Genomic DNA, 13,394 nt, shown 5'->3' on the forward strand with positions numbered 1-13,394 from the left:
TGGGAGCATATTTGGGACTCTGCCAATCATCTTAAAAGTGAAACATTGCAATTTCATATTTGAAATTGTTCCAGTGACCGGAACTGTTTTACTCCTTCGTAAGGACTGATGTTTCAATCAAGATTCAAGAGTTTTTATTCGCCATGTTTGAGCGTGCCAAACAAGGAATTTGACTTCGGTAAAACACACCCTCTGTTCAACATATAGGTGACTAACAACACTCAGGACATGTGAATAATGGCAAAAACAGTGTAGACAAATTCAAAAAGGTGTGAAGAGCAGGATGTTATTGCACAGTAATGCCTCTGAGACTCTATGAGTGGTGTGAGTTCATCAGAGCAACAGCCTGGGGGAAGAAGCTGTCTCGGTGTCTGCTGGTTTTGGCGTACCGAGCTCTATAACGCCGTCCGGAGGGGAGTAGTTCAAACAGACTGCAACCTGGGTGAGAAGGGTCTGTAGAGATGTTCCTTGCACGTTTCCTGGTCCTGGACAGGTACAAGTCTTGGATAGATGGGAGGTTGATTCCAATGATCTTTTCTGCAGTCCTGATTGTCCGTTGCAGTCTGTGCTTGTCTTGTTTGGAGGCTGATCCAAACCAGACAGTGATGGAGGTGCAGAGGACAGACTGGATGATGGCAGTGCAGAAGGTCTTCAGAAGCTCTCGCGGCAGGTTGAACTTCTTGAGCTGTCTCAGGAAGTACAGCCTCTGCTGGGCCTTCTTCCGGACAGAGTCTATGTGGCCGGTCCATTTCAGGTCCCGAGAGATTGTGGTTCCCAGGAACTTGAAGGTGTCTGTGGAGAGAATAGTATTACTGCGGATAGTGAGGGGTAAAAGTGGTGAAGGGTCTCGCCTGAAATCCACTGTCATCTCCACGGTCTTGAGCGGGTTCAGCTCCAGATGGTTTTGGTTGCACCAGTGGACCAGCCGCTCCACCTCCTGTCTGTACGCAGTCTCATCACCGTCCTGGATCAGTCCGATGAGAGTGGTGTCGTCTGCATACTTCAGGAGCTTCACAGGAGAGTCATCTGAGGAGAAATCATTGGTGTAGAGAGAGAAGAGCAGTGGGGAGAGGACGCACCCCTGAGGGGCTCCAGTATTGGTGGTCCGGGTGTCAGATGTGATGCCCCCCAGCCTCACACGCTGTCTCCTGTTGGTCAGGAAGCTGGTGATCTACTGACAGGTGGGGGCAGGCACCGCAAGCTGGATGAGCTTCTGTTGGAGGATGTCAGGAGCGATGGTGTTGAACGCCGAGCTGAAGTCCACGAACAGGATCCTGGCGTACGTTCCTGGGGTGTCCAGGTGGTGCAGGATGTAGTGCAGTCCCATGTTGACCGCATCATCCACTGACCTGTTTGCCCGGTAGGCAAACTGGAGGGGGTCAAGCAGGGGGCCCGTGACCTCCTTCAGGTGGTTCAGCACTAACCTCTCGAAAGATTTCATGACCACAGATGTCAGTGCGACGGGTCTATAGTCATTCAAACCTGTGATGGCGGGCTTCTTGGCCACTGGAACGATGGTGGAGCTCGTAGTTCTCAGTTGAGTTTAATGTCATGTCAGTGTAGTGACCTTACAGTGGTCAGGAGTGTGCGCCATAAAGACAGTATGTAGATGCTTTTCTTTTGATATCCTTTCCTATCATAAAGGCAGTATGTAAATGCTTTAATTTTGGTATCATTTCCTGTAACTTACCTACCGCTTCCTGCTTTGTTGTCAGTTACGTCCTGCCTGTTTTCTATCTGTTCAAAAAGTTTAAACAAACTAATTTCTGACCGTGAGGGATACTAGAAGCAAAGTCGTGAGTAAGGCTCAGTGGCCTAGTGGTAGAGTGTCCGCCCTGAGACTGGAAGGTTGTGGGTTCAAACCCCGGCCGGGTCATACCAAAGACTATAAAAATGGGACCCATTGCTTCCCTGTATGGCACTCAGCATTAAGGGTTGGAATTGGGGGTTGGATCACCAAATGATTCCCGAGCACGGCACTGCTGCTGCTCACTGATCCCCTCTCCCCCGGGATGGATCAAAATCACACGGGGATGGGTTAAATGCAGAGGACAAATTTCACCACACCCAGATGTGTGTGTGACGATCATTGGGACTTTAATTTAACTTTAACTTTAAAGTTTATTCTCAAGTTGAATAATTGTTAGAATAATCCATCCATCCATCTTCTTCCGCTTATCCGGGGTCGGGTCGCGGGGGCAGCAGCTTTAGGAGGGACTCCCCTCTCCCCAGCCACTTCATCCAACTCATCCCGGGGGATCCCAAGGCGTTCCCAGGCCAGCTGAAAGACATAGTCTCTCCAGCGCGTCCTGGGTCGTCCCCGGGGTCTCCTACCGGTGGGACATGCCCGGAACACCTCCCCAGGGAGGCGTCCAGGAGGCATCCTGATGAGATGCCCGAGCCACCTCATCTGGCTCCTCTCAACGTGGAGGAGTAGCGACTCTATTCCGAGTCTCTCCCGGATGACCGGGCTTCTCACCCTATCTCTAAGGGAGAGCCCGGACACCCTCCGGAGGAAACTCATTTCGGCCGCTTGTATCCGGGATCTCGTTCTTTCGGTCATGAGCTATGGGTCGTGACCGAAAGAACATAGGTGAGGGTAGGAGCGTAAATCGACTGGTAAATTGAGAGCTTTGCCTTTTGGCTCAGCTCTCTCTTCACCACGACGGACCGGTACAGAGTCCGCATTACTGCCGACGCTGCACCGTACTGCCTGTCGATCTCGCGCTCCATCCTCCCCTCACTCGTGAACAAGACCCCAAGATACTTGAACTCCTCCACTTGGGGCAGGATCTCATCCCCGATCCGGAGAGGGCATTCCACCCTTTTCCGACCGAGGACCATGGACTCGGATTTGGAGGTGCTGACCCTCATCCCGACCGCTTCACACACGGCTGCGAACCGCTCCAGTGAGAGCTGGAGATCACGGCCTGAAGAAGCCAACAGCACCACGTCGTCTGCAAAAAGCAGAGACGCGATGCTGAGGTCCCCAAACCGGACCCCCTCAACGCCTCGCCTCGGCTGCACCTAGAAATTCTGTCCATAAAAATTATGAACAGAATCGGTGACAAAGGGCAGCCTTGGCGGAGTCCAACCCTGCACAGAACCTCCCAAGGGACACGGTCAAACGCCTTCTCCAAGTCCACAAAACACATGTGGACTGGTTGGGCGAACTCCCATGCACCCTCGAGGATTCTGCCGAGGGTGTAGAGCTGGTCCACTGTTCCACGGCCAGGACGAAAGCCACACTGCTCCTCCTGAATCCGAGGTTCGACCTCCCGACGACCCTCCTCTCCAGCACCCCTGAATAGACCTTACCAGGGAGGCTGAGGAGTGTGATTTCTCTCTAGTTGGAACACACCCTCCGGTCCCCCTTCTTAAAGGGGGGAACCACCACCCCAGTCTGCCAATCCAGAGGCACTGTCCCTGATGTCCACGCAATGTTGCAGAGGCGTGTCAGCCAGGACAATCCCACAACATCCAGAGCCTTTAAGAACTCCGGGTGAATCTCATCCACCCCTGGGGCCTTGCCCCCGAGGAGTTTTTTAACTGCCTCAGTGACTTCGACCCCAGAGATTGGAGAGTCCGCCTCACAGTCTCCAGGCCCTGCTTCCACAATGGAAGGCGTGTAGGTGGAATTGAGGAGGTCTTCGAAGTATTCTCCCCACCGACTCACGACGTCCCGAGTCGAGGTCAGCAGCACGCCATCTCCACTGTAAACAGTGTTGACGGTGCACTGCTTCCCCCTCCTGAGACGCCGGATGGTGGACCAGAATTTCCTCAAAGCCGTCCGGAAGTCATTCTCCATGGCCTCGCCAAACTCCTCCCACGCCCGGGTTTTTTCCCTCAGCAACCGCCAAAGCCGCGTTCTGCTTGGCCATCTGGTACCTGTCAGCTGCGTCCGGAGTCCCACAGGCCAAAACGGCCCGATAGGACTCCTTCTTCAGCTTGACGGCATCCCTTACCGCCGGTGTCCACCAGCGGGTTCGGGATTGCCGCCACGACAGGCATCAACGACCTTACGGCCACAGCTCCGGTCGGCCACCTCAACAATGGAGGCGCGGAACATGGTCCACTCGGACTCAATGTCCCCTGCCTCCCCCGGGATGTGGGAAAAGCTCTGCCGGAGGTGGGAGTTGAAGCTCTTCCTGACAGGAGATTCTGCCAGACGTACCCAGCAGACCCTCACAGAGCGTTGGGTCTGCCAGGTCGGACCGGCATCTTCCTCCACCATCAGAGCCAACCCACCACCAGATCGTGATCAGTTGACAGCTCCGCCCCTCTCTTCGCCCGAGTGTCCAAAACATGCGGCCGCAAATCCGATGACACGACTACAAAGTCGATCATCGAACTGCGGCCTAGGGTGTCCTGGTGCCAAGTGCACACATGGACACCCTTATATTTGAACATGGTGTTCATTATAGAAAATCCGTGTCGAGCACAGAAGTCCAATAATAAAACACCGCTCGGGTTCAGATCGGGGGGGCCGTTCCTCCCAATCACGCCCTTCCAGGTCTCACTGCCATTGCCCACGTGAGCATTGAAGTCACCCAGGAGAACGATGGACTCCCCAGAAGGAGCGCTCTCCAGCACTTCCTCCAGGGACTCCAAGAAGGGTGGGTACTCTGAGCTGCCGTTTGGTGCATAGACACAAACAACAGTCAGGACCCGTCCCCCCACCCGAAGGCGGAGGGAGGCTACCCTCTCGTTCACCGGGGTGAACCCCAATGTGCAGGCGCCCAGCCGGGGGGCAATAAGTATACGTACCCACACCTGCTCGACGCCTCTCACCGTGGGCAACTCCAGAGTGGAAGAGAGTCCAGCCCCTCTCGAGAGGGCTTGTACCGGAACCCAAACTGTGTGTGGAGGCAAGTCCGACTATGTCTAGTCGGAACTTTTCTGCCTCGCACACCAGCTCGGGCTCCTTTCCAGCCAGAGAGGTGACATTCCATGTCCCAAGAGCCAGCTTCTGCAGCCGGGGATCGGACCGCCAAGGTCCCTGCCTTTCGCCGCCGCCTAGCTTACACTGCACCCAACCCCTTTGGCCCCTCCCACAGGTGGTGAGCCCATGGGAAGGGGGACCCACGTTTCCTTTTCGAGCTGTGCCCGAAGGCCCGGCCACCAGACGCTCGCCTTCAAGCCCCGCCTCCAGGCCTGGCTCCAGAGGGGGGCCCCGGTGAGCCGTGTCCGGGCGAGGGAAAACGAAATCCATTCATGTTTTTCTTCATAAGGGGCTTGTGTGAGCCGTGCTTTGTCTGGCCCCTCACCTAGGACCCGTTTGCCATGGGTGACCCTACCAAGGGCATGAAGCCCCAGACAACATGGCTCCTAGGATCATAGGGGCACGCAAACCCCTCCACCACGATAAGGTGACGACTTACGGAGGGGTTGTTAGATTAAGTTGGGTTTAATGTTGAAAGAGAAGGTAATTAATAGTTATTAATTAATTAGTAATAAATTAATTTTATTTACATGTATTTACATGCTATTTGCTAAAATGCTAACGGTATATGCTATGCTAACGCTATGTGCTAAAAACAGTCAAACCTTGTTTTGTTGCAGTTTTCACTCTGCCATGTAAACAGGAATCTTCAGTAGACGACAGTAAAATGTTAACTACGACACAGACTCCTGGTTATTGCATCAGAGTTTAACTTGTTGGATAGCTTCAGTTGCTACACTGCAGTGAGATCGTGTTTCAACCAGGTATCATGTCTACCAAGTCTGAAGCGCAAACGGAACGCTCGTTGTGTTGCATGTTAGGGTTGATAGATTTGTTTGATCCTATGATTATGTTGGAATGTAACCTGTAATAATTAACCAAACTTGTCATGTCTTAACAAAGTAGTAGAACAAAGTGCTAAGATCCTTTGAACTGATGGACCAGCTGCAGAGGAAGCAATCAAAGTTGTTCTGTTTACACATCGTAAAACACCCCCTGCTTTGATTTGACCAGAGGCCAGGGGTTTCAACCCCATCCTGTCCACTCTCACCCCCACCCTGCCCACAATGAAAGCGCGATGCTCACCAGTCCAATTCATGTTAGCAACTGAAGCCAAACAAAATAACATTATTCAAAAATGAAACGAAAATGAAATGGAACGAAACAAAACAAAACGGCATTATATGTACTTTTCGAAAATAAAAAAAGTATTTTGTTTCTTTAATTTGTTTGCATTTTATTAAACCCTTAAATGTGTCAGATCATTTTGCCGAACCCTGTATATGTCAGCTTTTATAGGTATATTGTTTGAAAGCTCACAATGTTTAGATATTTTTAATTATTAACGTTAAACATGTTTCATTTTCTTCTTTTCTTCTTCTTCTTTGAGTGACTACTATTTTATGTTTTTTATTTAGCAAACTAATTAAACTCAGAGAGCAAAAATGCCACAAGCTTAATATTTTTTACTTATCAATGTCACGACTCGTCCCCGGTTATTTTATTATGTGTATGTTGTCATGGTTTCTGTTAGTGTCTCTGTGTACTCGCCTGTCGGATCGTTCTTGTTTCTTGTCTTTGTCAGTTCTGTTTCTGTTAGCCAGTCTGTCGGTCGGTCACGTTGTTGTTTTGTTAGGTCGTTATGTTAGTTTGTCCGTCTGTTCCCCTTCATCCTCCACTCCAACTCCCCTTTTCCTTCAATAAACCCTGGTCCAAGCTGCATTTGGTCGCCCTGGCTCCATCCCATCCGTGACCATGGAAGCAATGAAAAATAAATGCAAATCCATCCATCACCTGTACTGCTTGTCCCCGCGGGCGTGCTACAGCCTATCACAGCTGCCATCGGGCAGTAAGCGGGGGACACTCTGAACTGGTTGCCTGCCAATCGCAGGGCACAGAAAGAGGAATCGTCATTTCCACTCGCACTCACACCTATGGGCAATTTGGAGTGCTCAATCGGCCGACCGTGCATGTTTTTGGGAAGTGGGAGAAAACCTGAGTAATCATGCAAACTCCACACAGGGAGGGCCGGAAGTGGAATCGAACCCGCACCCTCCAAACCTTGAGGCGGTCGTGCTAACCAGTGCCACACCGTTCCGCCTATATGCAATATGTGGAATATTATTGTTATTGTTCTATAGGTTGACAGGTCTGATGTCGTTTCCACAATGTGGAATTGTTTCATTGGTTTAAGAGTCTTAAGTATTTTTTTTGCTATGATATGAATGAAGATTAGATCACATCTTATTACCAATTTACGCATAAATCCAGGTCATTCGAAAGGGTCCAGATTTTTTTAATGGCAACTCAAAGTTATTATTGTTGAGATCATTTGATTTTGCTTCCCTAGTGGGTGAACACAAACAGATCATCAAGAACATCAAGCCCTTCACCAAGAAAGATCTGGACATCCGGAGCCTTGGCGACCGAATCAGAGACATCAATGAAATCACATTCCTCTACCCTGACTTTCCAAAACATGATGTTTTTAAAAAGTTCTATTCAGGTAATCTATTTTTTCTAATCTTGCAAACACTGACAAATCATTAGAGTGTCTTTATTTTAATTTGACTTTGTCTTTTAGGGCCCCAAACTTCCACCAACGATGGCTACATCCCTACAACACTCCAGACTAAAGTGGGAATGTAAGCAAGTGCTTAGCCTAAATGCTCACGCCACTATTGGTTGATGTGATTTTAAGATATTATCTTTGTGTTTGTTTGTCTCTTGCTTTCTTTCTTTTTTTTTTGTAGGGAGACTGTTTCTGTTACAGCTAATCCAACCAGTGTGGCACATCACACTGAAAGCCTCCACAATGCTACCAGTTATCAAGTGTAGGTCAAGTTTAATCCATACAGTATGTATTACACATGCGCCCCCGAAAAAGCTGAGTCCTGGTATCAAAATTAACATGCACTACCCACAAAAAAGTGAGGAATATTTGTGGTGAAATTTCAGAATAAATCAAAAAGACACACTAAAACATTGCAAGTGAAATATTTCAGTATAAGTCGATCTGGAACAAGGAGCTGAATTGTTGATTAGATTTTAAGTCTTAATGATGTCAAAATATGAACGACATCACTGCTTAAATACCCCTTCTAACGGAATCAAGAAATGTGTGGTTGATTTTTTTTTATAAAACATCTGTTGAGAATTAGTCCACTGAGCAAACTCCTTGTTAGAGAACAGTAATTGGGGTAAAAGGAAGTGCAACAAGGAAGTTGGCCATGTGCATTCAAAAGTTTTAACAGGTCAAATTAAGTTCACCTGTAAATGGTAAAATGCATTTGATGTGCACTCTGCAATTCCACGGTAACATTGTCTTTGCCCAACTTTGGGGTAATGACGTCATGCTTTATGTGTTGTACAGGGATGCTGGCTCAGTTGCACCATGCGTCCCTAATTTGACGCATCATGTTGAAAGCCCCCACAATTCTGTTGGATACCCTCCGTAAGTCCTGGTCACTTGTTGGCATTTTGTTGGTGTGTGTACGTGCATGCGTGTGTATGTGTACATATAGTATATATACAGTAATCCTTCGCTACATCGCGGTTCATTTAGCGCAGCTTCAGTACATCGAGGATTTACCCCCCTTCCCAAAAAAATCATTAATTCAAACTAAAAATTCTAAATTGAGGAATTATGGCACAAAAGTTGCCCGCACGCCAGCAGAAGGCATGGAGTGCCGACACAATTGCAGTACGTACACTTGTACCTCATTATAAAAAAAGTTTTTATAATAATAAGAGTTCTAAAATCATATTTACAGTATTATACCTTGTTATAAAAACATTTTTGTTGTAATAACAAAAGAGCATAAAGCATATTAACAGTATGTACACTTGTACCTTGTTATAAAAAAGTTGTTATAATAAGAGTTCTAAAAACATATTTACAGTATGTATACTTTAGCTACATCTACATATGTTACACACACGTATCATATTATATTTTTATTATTCATACATTATTTTCTGTATGTCAGTTATACTATTAATATAGTATTGACATGTTTGAAACTATTATTTAATGTTCTAATGATAACGTATGCACCTATATGGTTTAATATACATTTATTGAAAGACAAAAAATGTATGTAAGTTAAAAATGAGAGGGTGACACTACTTCGCGGATTTTCACCTATCACGGGTGGTCTTGAAACCAATTATCCACGATAAACGAGGGATTACTGTGTGGATGTAAATGTGTGTGCGTGTGTGTGTGTGTGTGTGTGTGTGTGTGTGTGTGTGTGTGTGTGTGTGTGTGTGTGTGTGTGTGTGTGTGTGTGTGTGTGTGTGTGTGTGTGTGTGTGTGTGTGTGTGTGTGTGTGTGTGTGTGTGTAAATAGGTGTCACACCCAGTAACAAATCGTCATATTGGGATTTGATGTTATCTGAGGTGACGTATTTCGAACTCCAAAACCAGTTTGAACTTTTTCAGATTTTCCATGAACATTGTGGTGGAACCGCAAACCGTCCCAACTTTTGGGGCATTGGAACTTGAATATTCATACTTCTCTAAGTGTGATGTTTTCCTTCTTTTTTCCAGGCCTCCATTCCAGCAGTTTGCACCTCAAGAGGGCATCCCACGAGAGCAAAATGGAGAGCAAATGGAAACCTCAGATTCACCCGCAGTAGACTTTAATTCAAACTCTGATGACTTCAGTGACGTGTAGGTTTGATCCTTTAAGCTGCTGCTGCTGCTGCTGCTGATGATGATGTGACACACATCTGTCTGTCTACCAGGCCCCCAGGAGACATGGACCTCATCTTGGACAGTTTTCTGAGCTTTTCCTGAAGAGCTACTCCAAGGACTTCCGACTGCCTCGTCTTCCCTTTGAGTGACATTCAGAATGTGATAAGAACAAAAGTACTGAGGCTGCATCCTTCTTCAGAACATTTCCTTGGTGGTTTGTTGATTTTGACGACTTCACGTCTTCACTTTCGCGACACAAGTATTACTGTACACAAATTTTCTCCCTTAAAGAAATATCATGGTAATGAAATGTATTTTAAGATGTTTAAGGCAAAAACAATAGTAACTTCAGCATTTACATTTGGATGTATTATTAGTCCATCTTCTGTGGTGACTGCGTATATTAGTCTTTTAAAATGATTAATGATCAATATTGCTTTTGTGAATTTATTAAGTAAGTCAACTTTGACTCGCACACAATGCCAAATATTAACGCACGTTAACTTTAGCTCAGACACTGTTTGGAATGCAGACTGGCCGATCACATTAAACGTAATGTTTTGGATATATTTTTAGTATGTGGTCCTCCGTATAGTCGTGTGAAACCCTCAAATATCAACAAGCACTTATTTTTCAGTTCCAATGTAAGCAATGTCCTCGTGTCAGCGCCTGTGTACGTTAGCTGACATCTTTGAACGCATTCGGAAATACACTCGGAGTTAGCACTGGCTCACGCCAAACATTGGGAAACTTGTTGTTCTGCGTTGTTCAAATTTGCTGTTTGGTTATTGGCAGTGCACCAAAAACCGAGTACAGTCTAGTGCAGGGGTCACCAACTCCGGTCCTCAAGGGCGCCAATCCAGCCTGTTTTAGATGTATCCCCCCTGCAACACACCTGATTCAAATAATCAGGATCGCTATCAGCCTTAATAGAGCTTGCTGATGAGCTGATCATTTGAATCAGGTGTGTTGTTGTAGGGCTGCACCTAAAACAGGCTGGATTGGCGCCCTTGAGGACCGGAGTTGGTGACCCCTGGTCTAGTGACTAGACGCTCCGAATAGGGAAATGTGCCAATTTCTGGCTGCGCTCGAAAATTAATGGAAGCAAGTTTGTTATCAGGCATTTGCAAACGCTTGCTGATGTGCTAATCATTTGAATCGGTTGTACACTTAAATCTCGATTTTACGCGAACTTTGGGGTCCAGAATTTGGGAATCACGTTAAGCCCCAAAGCGCGTTGTATAGAAAGTTTTTTTTTTTTTTTTTTTTTTTAGAAAGGCATGTTTTTAGGAACCTGAAGGGGTCCTTTTTCACGTTAATTTACATCAGGTATGTTGGTGAACAGCCAAAAAGGTCCGTTTGTTGTCCGTCTCCACACACATCGAAGTCTGTTGACATTTTATGAGACGCAAGACACAAATGACAATATCAGGCGGATTGACTAAATCATTTTGATGATGTGAATTGTTTGGAAGAGAGAATAAAGCAGCCACTTATTCTACTGTGTCTGGCCACGCTCTTTTGAATTGTGAGTGAGTGTGTGGATGAGGTGCTTCCGGGAACTTCCCCCTTTCCGAATCAAAAACAATCCTAGCTATCCCTAACACTGTAATAAAGCAGTCATAAAGATCAAATCGCACGATTTCTTCTAATTAAATCCTTTTAAATTGGTCGCAGAAATTCATAAAATCACTAGCGCTAATGTTTACGCGCTAGTCTCTTAGCTTCGTATGGTCGTTATATCATCCATTTAGATTACCACTTGGAAATGTATTTATGACCAAAAAAAAAAATGGGGTCCATGACCAAACCGTGTTAGACAGAATCGAAAATCGAAGCGAGTAAAATCGAGATTTAGGTGTATTAGAGTAGGTATACACCTGGGAAAAAAAAAGGCTCAACAGGGGACCGGAGGACCGGACTTTAAACAAACATGATGCCAATATATCTTGGGCACTGAACAACATGGCACCATGTTGTCTAATTTAGCAGCAAATTGTACCATAAAAATAGATATTCAAACAAATACATATACATAAGATGCACTGACTAAATAAATTAAGAAATCTGAACTTTGATTTATAAGCACACACAAGTAGTCCCAAACGTAAGGGTGTGTAGTTTTTCATTCATTTTAAAAAAAAAACTCTTTTAATTTCAATAATATTCCCCAAAAAATATATTCTGAGACATTCACATGCATTTTTTTTTTTTATAATCGTCGGTCAGTAGTTGCTAATTATATGACATTGATAATGGCACTGATGCCGAGTTGAAAATTGTACTTTAAATGAACATTCATGACAAATAAACAGCGATAAGCAAAAACATTGTACCTCTTATTTGGAGAACTGCTAATGATTTACTGAACTACAGTTCATGTTCAGGTAGAGCACATGAATGGAAATACAAGCTCAAAGAAAACCAGACAACCTTGATAAAGCAGAAAAACAGATGGGAACAGCTCTCAGTAAAAGAAATGAAAATAACTGGGAAAAAAACATTGAAAATATTTCTGTCATGATAAGGCTATCAAATTGTTGTGCTCTTTTCAACTGTCAATAAACAAAGAATGGCAGACAAGAGTTTTAGGATAAATTTGGCAAAGTGAAATCCGTGCTCTCCAATTGGGCAGACTTGCCTGTACTGTGATAATAAATGAGACCATGTTGCTGTGTCAACTGCTGCTTTGCATTGCTTCCGTCAGCCAAAGAGAACACAATTACATCACAGGTGTACATGATTACGGTATTATTACCATCAACAATCCTCAAACCTTGTTATTTAAAAAGAAAAAAAAAAAAAGAAGGCAACTTTACACTGTACATTATAAAAAAAGTTAAAGCCTGTTATTGCATCACTGAAATCTGCTCCACCAGCCACGCAGGAAAGGAAACAGCAGAAGCTGGTTCCATGTCTGGTCAATGAGCTGATAACAATAATGTGATTAGCCTTTGTTTGTTTTCTTTTGTTTAGACAAATTATGTAGGTCTTACCTTAAAACCTTTTTCAGACAGTTTCGGCGGCAACTTCCGCCTTCGTCAGGGAGTGTCACATGATGGTGTGTGACACGTCTTTTTCAGCTGTTGTTACTATGAGGGCATGACCCACCTGTCAGATTTGACAGGTGGGTCACGCCCCTTGCTGTCCTCTCGCCGCTCCAAAATGCTGGTCCTGGTGTGTGAGAGCATGAATGCTCCCTCATCTCTGTTCATTGTGGATTGTCCATGTTTTCTGATTTCTATAGCCTCCATAATCCAGCGGTGGTGTCGGTTTTCTTCGGTGCGGATGACTCTGGGTTTGTCCCAGTTCATGATGTGGTTTTCCCTTTTCCCTCACAATGATCTCTAGCTTCACTGAAGAGTCACTACTGTCCACGTCCATTAAACAGCATGCATCTCCACATTTCTTTTAAATTATTTTCAACAGAAAAAAAACTGCATTAATAGAGGTTCTTTTTCAAAAGGCTCCAATTATGACAAAGGTGCTGACTGCATTTTATGTACCTGTCCAATCATAGTTTTTGAGTGTGATAACCAACAAAAACAAATTTTGCTTTTGGCTAGAAAGAGAAACATTTGGAGAGCCATGCTTTTCATTGGACATCCACAATGCCAGCGTACTGTATGCACGTTATGTTCCAAAACGACAAAATGATAAGGCTTCAAATATTGCTCAAGGTAAATTTCTTAATTCATTTTTGGCTTTAAATCTGTCCAATAAAAAGCATGTATTTCCACATATTGAATTTAAA

At 45.3% G+C, this 13,394-nt stretch overlaps 1 protein-coding gene across 2 annotated transcripts in view; it reads left to right on the top strand.

Annotated features, from left to right (window-relative positions):
- The window catches only part of stat6 (signal transducer and activator of transcription 6, interleukin-4 induced), a 62,527-nt gene extending 52,312 nt beyond the window's left edge, over window positions 1-10,215 (top strand). Inside the window, exons 16-21 of one of the 2 annotated variants that reach the window (XM_037245904.1) lie at window positions 7,293-7,448; window positions 7,527-7,587; window positions 7,696-7,776; window positions 8,316-8,396; window positions 9,494-9,616; window positions 9,691-10,215. In XM_037245904.1, coding sequence (XP_037101799.1) covers window positions 7,293-7,448; window positions 7,527-7,587; window positions 7,696-7,776; window positions 8,316-8,396; window positions 9,494-9,616; window positions 9,691-9,742 — 554 coding nt within the window. In that variant the 3' untranslated portion in view covers window positions 9,743-10,215. The remainder of the gene's footprint in view (window positions 1-7,292; window positions 7,449-7,526; window positions 7,588-7,695; window positions 7,777-8,315; window positions 8,397-9,493; window positions 9,617-9,690) is intronic. The other variant, XM_037245905.1, reaches the window with a different exon arrangement.
- Window positions 10,216-13,394: the final 3,179 nt, after the last annotated feature.

Source organism: Syngnathus acus, chromosome 2 (genome assembly GCF_901709675.1).
Source record: "Syngnathus acus chromosome 2, fSynAcu1.2, whole genome shotgun sequence".
In the NCBI taxonomy this organism is placed as follows: Eukaryota; Metazoa; Chordata; class Actinopteri; order Syngnathiformes; family Syngnathidae; genus Syngnathus; species Syngnathus acus.